The 18,355-nt window shown below is 34.9% G+C and overlaps 1 protein-coding gene across 1 annotated transcript in view; it reads right to left on the reverse strand.

Moving 5' to 3' along the window:
• Positions 1 to 18,355, reverse strand: part of MOXD1 (monooxygenase DBH like 1) — an 86,252-nt gene that overhangs the window by 48,440 nt on the left and 19,457 nt on the right. The window contains exons 2-4 of the mRNA XM_069489176.1: positions 15,354 to 15,500; positions 13,530 to 13,697; positions 13,308 to 13,391 (exon numbers count right to left, since the gene is read on the reverse strand). Coding sequence (XP_069345277.1) covers positions 13,308 to 13,391; positions 13,530 to 13,697; positions 15,354 to 15,500 — 399 coding nt within the window. The remainder of the gene's footprint in view (positions 1 to 13,307; positions 13,392 to 13,529; positions 13,698 to 15,353; positions 15,501 to 18,355) is intronic.

The raw sequence follows: 18,355 nt of genomic DNA on the forward strand, positions 1-18,355 counted from the left end.
TTAGGCCTATGTTTCAACAAAATGAAAAGCTAAATGATACAAACCTCTTCTGTTAATATAAAGAGTCCCACACACATCACATACATTTAAACTATTCAGAAAACATGACAGACATTGGCAATGGCAGTGGACATTGTTTCCACAAACCCCACAGTCAAGTCACTAGCTTTAGGGACGTTCTTTTCATTTTCACAATAATTGAAAGTCCATTGTCCTCTTCTTAGGAACTGCCTACAGTTTTCCTTTAAACAACTAAATGGTTACATGCATGTGTGTGCAATTAAGTGGTAGCCTTTATTTCTATTTTAGAGAATATGACGCAATTTGCCAGAGTTTTAACAATAAGTAAAATGTGTTAAAACCACACAATGGTATCATTCAGGATAAAATCATTGACCCCATTTAGGTATTAAAGGCCACAGTCTGCAGTCCCTTCAATATTATACACTAGGGGCTTTGGTATGGTTAAGGCATTCTCTGATCAAAAAATGCGGTTACCCTGACAACAAGTCACTGCAGGGACCCTGCATTCTAATTTGACACATTAGACTATGGATTTAGCCAGCAGCTGCTAGCTGGCTCTAGTATGGGCAGATGTCAGTTGTAGCATCAAATGTTCTTTGCCACATGTGGGACCAAACAGATCTTCCACACAGATCAGCATGCAATACTTCAGAACATTGACTTGGAAACCAGAGTCCTATTTTTTAGTCAATGAATGCTGTTTTCCTTAGACGTAAAAGTCATCTTTTGAAGTTAAATCAGCAAAAGTGCTTATACATGTTCATTTTAAAAATATACTATCTTCCTCAGGGAAAAGAGTATTACCAGGAAAATTATCAGCAATGGGCAAGTTACTTAACCTCTCTGGGCTTCAGTTTCCTCATCTGTAAAATGAGGGTAGTCATACTACCCACTTTATAGGTTGTTTGTGAGGACAAAACACAAATGGACAGTGCTCTCAATAAATGGCCCATGAAATGGACAGTGCTCTCAATGAATTCTAGTTTCCATCATCCAATTTCATTTTGGTGCTTAAGCACATAAACAAAGAGGTTGCCTTGCAGTCATCCGCACTACACTGCCACTTCCCCCTAACCTAAAACTCATCTACTTTGTACTTTCCCTGAATTATTCTTTCCATATGGCACAAGAATGTGCCCAAGCTATCACTGCTCCCTTCTGTCTTCATGTCCTTTCCTGCCTCTACAATGCAGGTTGACACGAATGTTCCTTCGTCGGCTTTGGGGGTTCTCTATCATTTGTGTGTGCTTCTCTTCTCCCCATCCTGACTGTGAGGTCCTTGGGGTGAAGGGCAATGTTTTATGTCACCTTACATTTGCCAAAAGACATAGCACGGAGCGCTGCCCAAAGCAGGCACTCACAGACACACGTTGATTCTTTGCAATGCAGAGGTGCAGTGTGATGGGATGTTTCCAGCTGACTGGGATACACAGTAGACATACTGAATACGCATCTGATTTCTGAAACACACCGTAAACCACTGTCTCGCCTTTATTTTCAGGATGTCTTCAGGCCAAGCTACAGTCCGAGAGACTACAGGCAGCATTTACACACTAACAGTTATTTACATGGTCTTGCCTTTACTTAATTTTTTAAATTCCACATAGAGTAATTAAGGGAGATTTCAGTGATGAAAAGATCTCTCTCTATTTGTAACAAGATGCATTTTAAAGTCAGCGAGGTAGCTTTCAGTATATAGTTTCTAAAATGGGTCCATTACATTACAAACATTAATATATAGAGTTAATTTGAATGCATATATTTCACTGGAACATAAATCTTTTTCCCTTCATAGAAGAAATTATCCCTTATGAATTAGTTCAAATTTTATAATGAAATTCAGCTGTGATTCCAGGAACCAGCTGGTGTTTTTTCCTCTTCATTTCCACAAAAAATATGCAATGCATCAAGGAATAAATTATCTCAAAACCACCGACTATTTAACTCTTTTTCATATGCAGACAACTAATTTAGTGCATTTCAATAGTAGACATTCAACGTGTGTTCACTCTTTACAACATTTGTTGAATAAAATAGTTCATTGCCATAAAAATATGTATTAATGCTTCTTAATATAAAGGGCACAAAGGGCATTTTACTAGGTGCTATAAAATATAACTTAACAAATGCAGAGTCCTGGGAAACTTTCACAAATACAAAACAATAATTTTCAAACAGAGGGTCTGTATCAGGGTCACTTGGGAAACTTTTCCAAACAATAGCAACGACCATCACAAAAGCCTGGGCTCCGTCCCTAAAGATTCTGACACAGAGCATTCTGGTGTGCACCCTGCATTATGGATCAAGAAACATTAATAATGACTCAGTGAAGCAAGCCTCAACCGTAACATTTTTGATATGTTAGTGTAACATTTTTCTTATAAAATAGATATACTATTAAACTCTTAAGTATGATCTGAATTTTTTGATGTAGAAATACAGTCATGTTAACTGCACCAAAGAAAATTTTGATATTTTAAAGAATACAACTGTGCTGCCTTTCATGATTCAGTTAAAGTCATTAACTCTGATTATGTGTTTTATAAATTTGAATGTAAAATATCTCATTTATTAAAAGCATTTTTATTATTTCTGCTAAATACTAAAAGTGCCATTTGTAAAAACTATAAAAAATTTCATTGTTGCCTCAAGAGGGTAATGGATGTCACCCTGTTTTGATAAGTAAACAATTCTTTCCATTGAAAATAGACATACAAATGGTAACACACAAAAATTATCTGTATTCCTTTTACAATTTTTAAGACATCCTTTTATTACAGTTTATTTTATAAATATATGAACATTTATAAATTGATCTCATAAATTTCTAGCTTTGTCGATTCCAATATTTAATGAAAGAAGTCATAGAATTTTATGGGTAAAAGATCACTTAGAACAATCTCTCAGTTATACAGATTTATAGTCTTTGAATTGTGTTATTAGCATGAATTCCATCTCAAGAGGCACCGTGGTATAATTACATTAATTTTCAGCTGACCAGTGGTTAAGGTAAGATTAGAACCCAGACTCTCAGTCTGGTTCTTAGGCCACTCTGAGATGCCAACACTTCTAGTTTTCTCACACGCAACATATCTCTTCTTGTTTTAGAGTGCTTTACGTGAGGCATTTTTCTTATAAACTTAACCACCAAATGAAAATCTTAGTATTTCCTCTCACAAGTTGCATTTTATAGACTGTTACAGTGAAGGGGAATAAAATAGTCTATTACCATTATTTTCCCTTAACTCCAAAGAAGATGTTCACTCAGCTTAAACAGAAGGCATTTGACTTGCTTCCAATGATCCGTATGCTACAAGATGTGTCCGATAAGATTAGCAAGCTCATTACTTCCTTTCCACTGAAATTATTTCCAATTCCTTTCTCCCTAACATCATCACTGAGATTTAACATTCTACCCCTTTTTGTAATCCTATGTGTAATCTTTAGCCTAATCATTTTAATGCTAATCTTATTTAAGTGACTTCCTAATTCACAAATGAAACTTTTCATATGTCATCCATTGTTAACGAGCATTTTTCAACCCCTAAGGGTGAAAACATCAGCCGCTGTGTACTCATATGCCGCTAGCTAGGTCTAAGTCGGTTCCCAGGATCCTTGACCTGATGTCTCTGGAAGATTCTGGTGGATTTTACTCACAAAGCCCTGGGTCTATGCACTAATTCTGTAGGACTCAAAAGTACCCTGCACAATATGATGCTGTGCACTTGAAAATTTGGTAAGAGGGTAGATCTCGTGTCCAATGTTGTCACCCCAACAAAAAAATAAAGGGACACAGGAAACTTTGGAAGGTGATGAATATGTCTATTCCCTTGATTTCAGTGGTGATACTACAAGTGTTTGTGTGTGTCTAAACTCATCAAATTGTACACATTAAATATGTGCAGTTCTTTGTATATCTGTTACACCTCATCAAAGCTGTCGAAGAATAAGAAGTAGCCTGGGCTCTGAGAAGTTTACTCAAAGGATATAAGATATCATATATCTCCCACACAAATTATTTTCCATTGTAACATATATATCTCAAAAAAAATCTGAAGGCCCAGGCTATCAAAATTATTTAGAGAAAGATCAACTAATTTTGCCTGGAAGATCTGTGTTCAAGTTTTGGTTCTGCTTCACCTAATTTGCATAATATTGAACAAGCTACTTAAGCTTGCTATTCCTCAGTGTGTTCATTTGGAAAGTAAGTAATTCAACTTACATTGTGGGAGGCTGTGAGTGAAAATCTAATGAGATAATGTATTTAAAGTAGCAAAAAATAGGTAAGTATTCTACCTACATAGTTCCCTGTATGTAAGTAAATTTTACCACACCCTTTAACCCTATTGTGCTATCAACATCTAGAATTCAACATAAATATCTCAGTAGTCTTTCAATAAAAGTGCTGTTAATTAAATTATTTACTCATTTTTACAGTGAATACTTCCCAATCAATGTGCTAGTGCTTTTCAATTTTGTCATCTAACCTTTTGGACTACTTGAAAAAAATTTATGAGGTTGGAGTAGAGCTGGGTGGCAGAAGAAAAACTTAAAAAAAAAATCTTTTTATGTCTGTTGAAAATGGCATTATTTAAGGCCATAGAATGGAAGGCTAATGGGTGGCCTAAGAATGTGAAAGCATATTTCCCAGAGGATAGTTACCAGTTGGTTTTTATCCTTACTTAGACAAGAACAGGAGGTAATAAGCTTAAATTTCATTTGGTTTAGAGTGATGGAAACAAACTATGAAATCTAATTCCCAGGGAATCTTTTCTTCGAAATAAAATAGAGACTTACTGCCTACCATCGTTTCAGTGCAGCCCTGACTCTAAGTATGAGAAAATACTAGATGAAATTTTAGTCATCCATCTCTATAATCCTCTTCAGGGGAAGAAAACAAGCAATTACAAGCCTATTATGCAACAGGTGTTTTCACTTGTATTCATTTAATCTTCACTGAAAATTATTTTTCCTGCCTTGCAAATGAAGATGCAAGCTCAGAGTTTAGTTTGCCCAAGGTTGTTGGGCTAATGAGAAGCAGAGTTAGAATACAACCACCACCCATCTCCAGATCCCATCCTTGTGCACAGCACCAACCTATCTCAGTAAAGCTTTGCTTGTCCTGGCACTCTTCATTTTTATCCTTATTTTTAAATGACATTATCTGCAGGATTTAAGAGGTAGCTGAAAACCAAAGCAAATTGGGGATATAGCCAGTACTTACTGATCTATCAATATGCCAAACATATAAGCATTCTATAGATATCTCATTTGATGAAAGCTAACATTTGAGTCAAAAATTATTGTTAGTCCTATGTACAGACGGAAACCAAAGACTCAAGGAAATTAAATTGCTTGCCCTGGATTATCACATGCTGGTAGGTTGTGGAGCCAAAATTTAATCCATGTGGCCTGGCCCTGTAGACCATGTAACAGTCACTAGATAATATGGACACTGTAAAGATTTCCAGTTCCATAGTTTGATTTGATGTGAATGCTTTGAATTTGCATTGTCTTTTTGTGTATATAAGCAGTTGTTATAGGAACTCCATAGTCATTAAATAATATCAATAACAAGCTCACTTACGTTTACTGGAATTTAAAGATTAAAAAGAATGAGTTATAGCCCAGAAACTAGAAACTCGATGAGCCTTTTTTAAAAAAAATTAAGTATTTCTATTAACAGACCAAGTAGCCACAGATGTCTCTAGACATTCTGAATTCTCCTGGGGGTTCTGGGATGCTTTGGCCTGCTCTAGAAAGAACTGGAATGCCTCAAGAGTTATGCTAGGAGAGTCAGTGCTAAGGTGCTAAAGGAGGCCTTTTACCTTCAAGGGAGGGAGTGGGGTCCTAAGCATTTTCACATCCATGCGCCCAGGAACTGTGAGAAGCAAGTATGTCAGAAACTCAGATCCCAGGGATCCAAACCCCAGCACAGACTTCACTTATTGTTTTCATCAAGTCATAGATATTTAGAAGTAGAAAGAGCCAATTGAGATCATCTGGTCCAATCCTTTTATCTTACAGACAAGGAACTTGAGGACCAGGCGAGGTTAAGTACTTTCTCTAGGGTCAGAAAGCTAATTAGTGACAGAGTTAGCAATAAATCACTTCCATGAAAAGACATGCTTTCAAAGTAAATTTAATTACCTTGTACTCTCAAGTGACTGTTAAGAACACCCATGTAGCTAGACAATCTCCAATGTTTCTGTGAATTCCCATAAACTTAAGTGAGCTTGTTATCGATGATATTTAATGACTATTGAGTTTCTCAAACAACTGCTTATACACACAAAATGACAATGAAAATTCAAACCATTCACATCAAATTGAACTATGGAACCACAAACCTTTACAGTGTCCATAATAACCAATATAGTGTTGTAAAGTAGGCATAACCCAGGAGGATCTAGCATGAACTTGACAGCACTGAGCTATCGAAGTCAGCAATCTTTTAAATGCAGGAATTTGAGTCAAATCATTATTGTCAGGGTAGTGTTACTACCAACTTTTTCTGTCCAAAGTTATAGTTTCAACCACAGTAAATGCTCAAGTATTTTCATCTTTTCTCTAGTAGATAAAAAATATACATAAAACTTCAAGTGTACTAGGACATAAGGGATAAAATTATTTGGCATTTGTAAACACTATACCACAAATATACCAACACTATACCATTATACCCCTTCCCAAAGAAGGGGACTCTTTTGATTTTATAGCATAACTTTTTCTAGAAGATCAAGAATCTCATATTTTGTCAATGGATGACAAAACCCACAGGTATAATGGTAACCCATTGGTATTAAGAACTTAATAACCAAATATAGTGTTGCAAAGTATTTAAAAGGAGTAGATAGTATTTTAATATGAAGTATATAGTTAAAGGTAATTTGTTTCAACATGCTAAGTAAATCTATCCAAAGATTTGCCTTTACTAAATAAGGTTAAATTAGTCAAGGATAAAACGGAAACATCAGTGAGCAAAAAAAACTTCTACAGAGTTGGAATGGATACGAATGAAAACACACAGAACCATTCAGCCAATACACAATAGCAAACACCCACCAGCATCTCACGTGATAAAGGGAAGCAGGAGGGGAACACATGAAAAGAAAATGAGAACCAGAGTGGGGAGTCCAAGGAAATGCACCCTCGTAACAAGCCAAAAATGCTATTTCCATCAGGGAAAAAAAACACATCAATTAAAATATATTTCAAAATATCACTTCAGGGGAAAAAAATGAAAGAGATGCCCTGTCAGAGAAGAGCTCATTCTAATAGTTGCAAAATCATGTAGTTTGGCACTAAGAATGCTTACATTCCCACAGTTTACTAAATTTAATCTCGAAGGCTTACACATTTTCAGAAAATAGAAACCATCTATCACACTTGACATTTCAGAATTGTTTTCATGATAAAGTTCTCCATTTGATGGTGTCTTTTTCTTAAAAAAAAAAAAAAAGAGGAACACAATAGGGAAACTGAGCAGCACTGTCCATTTAACATGATGTATTAAGCCAAATGTTCGCATTATGTGTCCAGTATAGGGAAGTCAATTCTGGAGTGACTATTTCACAGCTCTACAGTATTCTGGTTTCAAGGACATTTCCATGGCTATTCGATGTCAATTATTCTTAGATTTTCATTTCCTAGGAAACATTCCCCAAATTCAATCATTGAGATTTACAAATGTCACCAATAGAAGAGAACAACAGCATCTAATTTCATGGAAAGATGTCTGTTCAGTAGCAAGTAATAAAGCTTTTCCCTTCCCACATTTGCTGATGAAGAGAATGATGGCTGCATTTTGTTTACCCCAACTTTACATTTCTCCAAAGCAGAAAGTTTTCAGGGAGACCTCCCTAAATGAAGTAATTGACATTCTAAGGTTTTATTTGGAACTCTGTCTAGAAAGGGTTGACTGGTTTGTGATCCCTCAGCAACCCAGAAACCTAACAAGATGATCAACAGATTAGCAATTATGTATTATTAGTGATCAACAAAATTTTGTTTACTTAGTTTGTTTAATAGATATCATGTGTCAGGTACTGTTCTAAATACTTTACAAATATTAAACCCATTTGATTCATTTATTAGTTACTGCAATCTTGTTAGGTAAGAACTATTATTATCCCCAATTTCTAGATAAGGAAACTGAGGCATGGAGAGGTAAATAATTTCCCTGAAGTCACAAAACTAGTAAGAGTAATCCTCTCTTAAAACAGCAATGGTCAATGTTTTAGTGTGATGCTCTATACTTTTCTGGGCCTCCTCACTAAACAGTAGTTAGTTTATAATGAAAAGTCATTCAGAGAGCAACATTAAAAATAAATTGCCTGATAATAATAGTTGGGCTCATTAATAATTTTCTAAGTGTCACATACTGTGCTAATTTTTAAATTAAAGAAACCTATTTTATCCATAGTCTAAACAATCCCATAAGGAAAGCATCATTTACATTTAAATGAGATCCGTGAGTAGCTAACAACTTTCCCATAGTTACATGACCAATAAATGGAAAACCATCCACCCAACCACAGAACCCACCTACTAGAGCATAAGGCTTATTGCCTCCCTGTTAGGAAGCTGGTCCTTGAAGGAGAGAGGACTAAGGGATGGTGATTTTGGCTGGCTGGTTTCCTTTCTTCTCCTCTTGACCATAATAGGCCATCAACAAGTATTTATTTTATTGAATCAGACACATCATGTTTAAACCGATGAATTAGAAATGGAGTTCATCTATGAGAATTCCCTGACAAAAACAGCCCTTCAAAAGAGGCAGCGTATTAAACCAGCTGATTAGACTAGCCTCTAGCAGAGTATATCCAAACATGACTGAGTCGTGACAATGACATGACTATTGACTAAAGAGAACAGAAAGCATCACCTTCCCTAAAATATTTTAATTTAGGGTAAAGTCACATCTATGGTAAAGCTTAAAGAGAGTCATGCTGAAATACAGAGAGAAGAACTAGAGAGAGGGTCTCAAGTGTCTGTCACAGAGCTGATCTCTGATGAGAAGTGCAGTTTTAATAGAAATTACCAAGAACATTATTTTCTACCATTTCCATATCCTTCTACAAGTGTGAAAAATATTCTTTCCTAAAATTTCCATACCCACCTGCAAGTGTGACATGAAGTCATCTGACAATACACACATTTTCAAGTCACAATTTTAAAGATTTTTTTCAGGAATCAAAATACAAATCAATAAATTGGAATCACAAATGAACTGGAGTAGCCAATAATTTTTATTATAATCTCGTCTTTCCTGCAGATAAAATAATTTATGTTTATTTTAAAATTTTAATAATCTTAGAGCTCATTTATGTTATTTCATAATTTTAGAAGCAATTTTTACATGATTAAGACTTAAATTTAAAATGTAATTAATATTTTTAAGTTCAGTTATTCCCATCAAACTACTCATGTATTTTATTTGCTTAGTCAGTTACTACAATTACAAAATGTATACAGTAGTCCCCTTTTTTCCAAGGGGGTATGTTCCAAAATCCCCAGTGGATGCCTAGAACTGCGAATCCTATATATATTTCTTTCTATACATACAAACCTGTGATGAAGTTTAATTTATAAATTAGGCACAGTAAGAGATTAACAACAATAACTAAACACAGAACAATTATAACAATATACTGTAATAAAAGTTATGTGAATATGGCCTCTCTTTCAAAATACCTTATTATACTGTACTTACTCTTTTCTTCTCATTATGTGAGAGGATAGAATGCCTACATGATGGGATGAAGTGAGATGAATGACATTGGCACTGTGACATAGCCTTAGGCTACTATTGACCTTCTGCATTCCTGAATCTGTGTAATCATCACTTACTTGCAGTAAATGGCTCAGTGACACATCTCAGGGTTCCCTTGCTGAAGTCTTCATACAGACTCACTGCTTTCTGACGCAGCACGTTGCGTCAATTGGAGCACGTTTCTGTTCATGGCCCCTACCCACACATTTAATGCCTTTTCCATCTTAACTGAGCATTTATCCTGCATTGTGGCCATGACTTTTGCAGTCTGAGGTGCAACAGCAAAATTACCATGAATTTCTTTTTCCTTATTCGCAATTTCACAGATAAAAGATTCGTTCTCACCATAGGTCTTAGCAACCTCAGCATACGATTTTTTTTTCTTTATTAAGTAGAGGACTTTCTCCTTTTCACTTAAAACAAGCACTTGACAGCTTCTCTTAGACATATCCAAATTGCCAGCATCACTACTCTTACACTTTAGGGCCACTATGAAGTCAAATAAGGGTTATTGAACACAAGCACTGCAATACCACGACCACTGATCTGATAACTGCGACAGCAGATCTAATAACTGAGACAGCTACTAAGTGAGACTAACATGTGGGCAGCATCTACAGCACGGATATGCTGGACCACGGGATGAGTCAAGTCCCGGGTCACACGGAACAACACAGTGTGAGATTTCATCATGCTACCTAGAGTGGGGTGCAATTTAAAACTTATGAATTGTTTGTTTCTGGAATTTTCCATTTAATATTTTTTGACTGTGGTTGAGCATGGGCGGAAAACTGAAACTGTGGAACTCCAGATAAGGGGGACTTCTGTGCTATCAACACTTAAACTGTAAATACAAACTATTTCTTCCTTTGAATTAGAGTCCAGACAACGAAACTGATTTCTCACAATACTGGTATGATCTGTACTCTTAAAACTCATGGCAAATGACACACCACACAATGCATTGTAAAAGCAATGTTCTCTTTTCTATGAAAGTAGTTTTTGTTTGTATCAGAGAAGGACTGAGGCTTTTTGATACAGAGATTTGTGAGACATAAAATAAAGAATAAGGAGAAGCTCTTAAGCGCTAATGGCTTTTCAAAACAGGAGTCTTTGATTCTATGAAAAGAACATATACTTTTTCTTAAATTATTAGAAATCATCTCTGCTAGGGAAAAGGGAATGGAAACTAGGTCATTTCTTAAGGCCAAGTCCTAGCCTTATGCATTCTATTTCATTAAGATTTTTACTGTAACCTAGTACAAGCTGCAAATAAAAACTGCCTTAAAACCATTTACATAACCTAAGTATTTTAAGTTTATTTTTTCCAGTAACATTTCCATTTTATATATATATATATATGTATATTGTCCTACTTGAGTTCATTTTCAAGAAAAATATTTCATAATACTTAATGAACTTTAAAATATTTTAGGGTTTAACAAGATCAGGAATCTATCCTATAAGTGATATTCTTACATAATAATAGAATTATAAATTCTAGTCACCAAACCTCTGTCCCCTGCAACAGAGCACTCCTGTTGACATCAGCACTCCTCTCTGACCTGCTGTCTCTCCCTCAAATCCCCTCTTGCCCAAGGTAAAGAACTTCTGTTGTTTGGTAGAGGCCCAAACACTGCAAAAAATGCTGCAGAGCCTTTCATGTCACTAAGATCCGTCTTGATGTAAATGCCTGGTGAAGACAGTAAAGTGGTCCCGTAAGTACTTAATTCTAAGCCCACTTAGCTGAGTATTATAGTGATATGCTTGTTATAGGAAAATTAGCTAAAAATTCTTAGATGAGGTATCCAGCAAATATCCTACATAGAAGGTTGGAACATATATATTGACCTCTCTGAAATGTAGGCAATTATTTTTATTTCATTCAACTCAATTATATTAGCATTGATAAGGACAAGAATAAAAATGCATTCACGTAAGTGGTGAAGGAATTTACATCCTATCAATGAATGTTTGCTGAAAAATGAATAAAGGACCTATTTTGTGAAACACTCGTTTTCATTTCTGAAACTTCAGTTTTACATTTGTCCCTTAAGCCAGGTCCCAGTTAAATTTACCGCAAATGACACACAGTAATATATGACACACAGTATATATAACATTCTCTTTTCTGAGAAAGACTTTTCATTGGTATGAAGGAAGGACTTAAGCACTGTATGAAGTATATGAAATTAGAATCTGCATCCCCCTTTCCCATGCTAAAGCAGAAAATAATTTATTGCACAGAGGGAAATGACTCATCTATAGTCATACTGTCGGTAAGTCTTGTGTTTGCAAAAATATCCTACAAATATTTAGGACCACATATTAACTCACTAACATTCCCTCAACCCACCCCATTTGCCTCTCTAGGTAGTTGTGAATCATTCTGTAAACAAAAGGCAGATCTGTGCAGCTGGACAAATATATTAGGAATTTACAAATGTACTTCTGTAAAGTGTAAGTCACTTTATAGAATGTTCTCAGTGTTTCCATCTCTGCTAAAATGCTTTGAGGTTGGGAGGGAAAGTGTTATGACTGTCTACCTCTTACAGATGAGGAAACCTAGGGCTACAGCATCACCCCAGAGTGACTTAACCTGTGAGCACATAGTTAATTAAAGGGTGGACTTGTGATTCAAACCCACATATTTCCCTCTACATTTCAGAGTTTGGAAATTTGCAACTTTCTCATATCCACGCTGCCTCATTACATCGTAGGGGGCTGACAGAAAGGCAGCAATGTCTGGGCTTCTGAATGTCTACAATATTCCGGATGCACTATTTAATTCCGTCTTATTCTTTCTTACGTCACGGCCGTGTCTACCACAACCTCACTGTAAGTTCTTTGAGAGCGCAGATCGTATCTTCAGTCTCTGTGGCACTTCCAGCAATTACTAGCACGGAGGCAAGGACTTGTAACTTTTTAAAAATACTTGTTCATTCACTAACCAGATGCAAAAGTTTTGGGAGGCCCATTCCAGGAGGGTGGAAAGAAATTGTATGCCAAAGGCAAATTGGGCTTATTTATTACCAAATTCTGTATTTTTTCTATTTTCAAAAAAAAAAATACTGTAATAATGATTTTTTATGACAATATCCAGCATTTTCAATGAAGCAGATATTTTCAAAAATTATTGGTGGGGAATGTAACCTTCCTGGATATAATTTATCAATATGTAAACATATTATTTTAAGTTGCAATTCTTGCAATTCCAATTGTAGAAGCTGACTAAAAAAAATAACTAGTGGTGTTCAAATGCATACCAAAATTTTTACCTTTGATATATAAAATTAGGAGATAACTGAAATACCAGCTATGATTTAAGCTTTCAGACTCTTACGACAGTATGTGGCTCAGCTAAGCAAGCCAGTTCTTTCTTCTCTAAATAACTTCCATATAATGGAAAATCATTTCTATTTTTTTTTTTTACTGTTTTCATATTAAGGACATCAAGTTCTTCCTCCATTCATACAAATTAATTTAAGCCTGTGAGCAAGTGACATACCTTTATTACATGATGCTTTTCTTGGAACACAGGAATCTTAAACATTTGGCACCAATATGTTGTATCTTTGTTTGGGATGGGGACCTGTCTTAATAAAAAGGGGAGGAAGAAACAAAGTCACATACTCTTGACATGCTATTAAATACAATAATGTAAGCAAAAATGCTCTTATATACTTTCAATAAACCATCCCTACAATCACAAAACCTAAAAAAAACTTACATCCTGATTTACCAGGTCAAAGTATGGTAAGGCTGCAGGCAGCACGCTGGCTTTCTCAGGATTCAGTAACCTCAGACTCTTGGTGCCTCGATTGGAGTCGTGGTACTTGGGGCCGGCTTCTCCCACATCCTCATGGTGGTAGGCCCAGATCACTCTCACGGTGCTATCCTGGTGACCAGACATAGGCAAGATTATGTCTCATGAGAGCACTTTCCTTACCACTGAGTTGAGTTTAAAGAGCTCTATTTTAAACAAGATATACAAGTAAAAAACAAAAACAAGCGAGAGAATAATGACACGGCATTTTCAACATGGTCTCTAACATTAATTGTGTACATTTGATTAAGTTATTAAGGACCCAAAGACACAAGTTATTATTATTTTTTTTTTTTTTGGAAGAAATCGTCTCTTTTGACAAGATGTGTTCCAAAATAGAATGAGGGACAATTGACTTAGTAATTAACACTTTCATGAATATGACAACAACAATTCATTGTCATACCAAAACTTTAAACTTGCATCTACTAGTTACCAAGCAAATATTCTTGTTAAGCATCAGGGACTTTGGAAAATTAGAACCTGTTTTAGTGCCATGGAACATGTTAGGAAAAATAAATAAATAGAATAAAAACTAAAATTATCTTAAGACTTTACATTTCACAGTAGGTTTTTTCCTAGGCACTGGCCTGGTCACATGTATGAATTTATACGGAAAGCATTTATACTTTCTGATCCTGGGTTTGTTTATTACATAAGAGTCGCTCTATAGTCATTTTATGAATCTTGGGAATTTCCAAGGGACTCAGGTACCCCAATTAGGGAAAGTACTGTCAGATGAAATTGGTTTCCCTTGAGCAACCAAGAGAGATTGCCCAAAGGGTTGTGGGTGGGGAAGGTTTTCTGGGGTGTAAAGAAATTGTTCAGTCCTCCCACAGATAGAGGTGTTTTTGTCAGATCTTTGTAATAAGAATTTTGAAAAGAAATAATAAAGCAAAAGCTATTTATTTTAAATGTTCCCTTTGCTATATTCTTTCTTAATAAGTCAAATGACTATAATTATTATTCCAATTAAAGCATAATTGTACTGTATATTACATAAAAAGTGATCCATGTCTTTGCATGTGTTTTTTTCTTTCTTTTTTACTCTTTATGCTGAATGTTAATCAGAATTGCTTCATATTTTTTATGTTCCCATTTTAAAGTTTTAATTTACCAAATAAAAAAGATAATTATATTGGTCTATACAAAATAAAATTGATCCAAGCAATTCATGGAAATTTCTGAAGTACCACATGAATTATATATCCTCTAAATATTTAATTTGCATATGAATAAAGATATTAATTTTTGCATGAAGTCTGAAAATAAGAGCTCTCATATAATATGCTAATAGGCAATTATAATCAGCCAAGTATTCATCTTGATTTTAGAACTTTACAAATATGAATCAGTTACAAATCCCAATTGTATCCTAGTATTCAGATTCATAATTCTCTCTTGTGTAATACATGTCTTCAAACCTTATCTATTGTCTATTTTCAAACTTTACAGAGAAGCTAAAATGCATTTATAGCTAAAGCACACAAATTTTAAAGAGCTCTTCAAAATGTTAAATTCACACAAAAATTGCCATTATTGAAATTTATAGTCTTAGATTTTTTTATTTTTGTCTTCTAAAAAGATTTTTTAGATATTCCCAAAAAGACTATGTGACTTTGTTATCAAAGATTATCTTTAACTATTTGTTTCTTTTATTCTGTAAAGCATTTCACAAGTGTAAGGACAGAATTTCTTCATGCAAACATTCACTCATAGACTCCTTACCGTTATACTCTTGTCATTTGTGTCACATGTATGCAGTTCTCTGGTAAATTCAATTATTGTGTGTGTACTATTTTCCATGGCATATTCGAGGTGGTAATCTTGCTGAACGTCTTTTTTTAACTCTCTATTTGCATTTGTAAAATAATCCTGTGGAAAATATGGAAAAGAAAAATCAGGATATCCTACATACAGAATGAAAGGAATTTATAGGACCTTAAAAAAATGATTCTAGGTTTGCTTATTACAAAATCCTATATGTAGAGTCATTTTATAAATCCTGGGGAATTCCAACTAGGAATTTTGCTGGAGTTTTCCAACTAGGGAATCTTTTCCTGGGAAACTGGTGCATCTTTGAACTTTCGGCCCTTTAGGAAAAGGCAGTGCAGATTGATAACATCATACAGCATCAAAAGAAATGTAATGAATGAACATTTGATATCATTTAGTACTTTTCTTTCATTGTACAACTAAAAGAGGGCCTTCAGCACGGTAAAATGTCTTACCCCAAAGGGAGAAAACTAGTGAGCCTCAAAGCCAGAATCAGCCCCAGGTCATCACTCTTTCCACAACTGTGCCTGGTGGAGCCTCCCTCCACTGTTCATAAGAGCAAAAAGACCCAAAATGGGAGGGTTGTTTCAGCATGAGTTTTAATGGCACATTCTTATTAAAATTAAATGCAATGGAAAAAATTGCAAAGAAATGAAACTAGCAGAATTACAAGATATTTAAAAACTAGGGAAGTTTTGATTTTGTGACTCAGCCATAATTTTTGTACTAAACTTGTTCAGTGGTGTACAAATCATTTCTAGGAGGCAGACAAGTGCAGTAGAGAGAGCATGGGCTTTGAAATCAAATGCCTGGGATCCGACCCCCAGCTGTGCTCCCGACCAGCCTGGAAGAATTGTGGAAATCAAACTCTGAGAGCTTTAGTTTTAACATTAGTAAAATGGGAACAATATCTACCTCTCTTATGGATTTTGGAAGATAAATAAATGAGATAATATATGGGGGGGTGTAACTGTCTACCATGGTTAGTACCCATTCAATGCTAATTTTCTTCCCTTCTTTACACTACAGTTTGATTTTATCCCCCAAATATCTTCCCATACCTTTTACCATTTGCCTATTATGTTGAGAGTTATCAAAATCATGGTGTTAATTTTGTCACTTATAAAAGACACAAAATTTTCCTTGATTATACTGTTTTTTCAGTACCAAATATTTCATTTTTGAAAAATTATAGAGTTGATTTAGAATATACATGTAGAAACATAATTATAATTACCTTACTAACATTGAAATCATAAAGAAATGATTGCTATACTTGACTAAAAAAATACAATATCCAAGCTAAAATCATAAATTGTCTATAATAGTCACACTCAAATCGATGGCATTTGACATTTTCATTCCAAGTACCGTTGTAAGGTAAATTATTGAGTGTGCATAAATTTGGCATCCAGAGTACCAGATCTAGATCCAGATCTAGATATTCTTTAATATGTTAAAACTCCACATTACTGGCAATGCACAGAGTCTAACCTTTCTTCACCCCAGTACCAATAACTACAACTTCTGAGTATATTCTATGCACCAGGACCTGTTTAAACATGTTGCATATATTAACTAATCTAATCTTCACAGCAAATCTATTTTTCCATTTTACAGATAAAGACAAAGAAACACAAAGAGATTAAGCAACTTGCCCAGGATTCTACAGCTATAAATCGTAAAGGCAATATTCAAACCCTGGTACTCCGACCCAGTCTGCACCCTTCTTCACTATTCCATATTACAGGGGCTACTGCTAGCATAGGATGGGTCAGTTTACTTTTTTTATTTTTATTTTTTTCTGTCTATAGAAACTAGCTACATCAATTTTTCACGTAAAATGTTACTTTTCTACTGCCCAGGTTGAGGTTTGTCAAAAAATTTATTCTGAGAACCAGGTTGTAATTTTGAAAGCAATTTAAATGAAATACTCCTACAATACTGTAATTTTCCCATTTTTCATCACGTAGATTTTCAATATGTAAATGAAATAGCAATGTCTATGGACAAAGGATTTGGCTCAACTAAACTATGCCTTTTCACTGAACTCATATTTCATTACATGATTCAAGCAATCACAGTTTTTGCAAACAAAAAGAATACAATACAAATTGTAATCAGTTCAAAGAGTAGAATAATTATCCTAGTCTCGGAAATATGTTCCCCAAACCATTAGTTCCACAAAATATCCAGCTGGCTTGACAATTTTCCATTCATTTTATTTCCACTCAACAACTCAACAATACCAACTCTTTCCAGCTATTGCACCTTTCTCGCTTTCCAGATAACTTAGCTATTAGAAAACGGGAGAAACTTCTCTCAGCTCCTATTGAAGATCCCTTGCACTCATCTGCCTTGTGTAATTAGCTGAGTGCTTAATATTTGGAAAAGACAGCTGCCAAATTATTTCAAAGTTCTGAACTCTCAGAAGAGTGTGATTGTCTAAAAGAAGCTGATATCGTCAACCTTAATGAGGGAAAATATGATTGGATCTTATTTAAACTAAAATTAAAATGTGAACTAACCTAACCACCACTGCAATTCCACTATAATTGTTTTTTCACATTTTCCAACTTTTAGGGCCTATTTTGGAGGCAGATCTTCAGATGTGACTACAGTATACCTTAGCTGCCCAAATAATATGATTTCCAAGTTTACTTCAGCTGGGCCCTCATTAATGCTTGGAAGACCACATATTAATTTCTTGTTGTTTTTTCAGGAGACCTCCCCAAATATCTATTCTAAACCTTCTCTATATAAGATGACAATATTTGTCCACCCACACATCACATCTTATTAAGAGAATTTCAGGTATGATACGTGAGAGCTCCCATCTCTCTTCTTTCTATTCTAAAAAATATCCACTTTATGAAATAAAAAAAAATACTGACTGTAAGAGAAAGCAGGAGAAAATGAAAATAAAACAAAGAGCAGATGGGATACACAGAAAA

This window comes from Eulemur rufifrons, chromosome 15 (assembly GCF_041146395.1).
Source record: "Eulemur rufifrons isolate Redbay chromosome 15, OSU_ERuf_1, whole genome shotgun sequence".
In the NCBI taxonomy this organism is placed as follows: domain Eukaryota; kingdom Metazoa; phylum Chordata; class Mammalia; order Primates; family Lemuridae; genus Eulemur; species Eulemur rufifrons.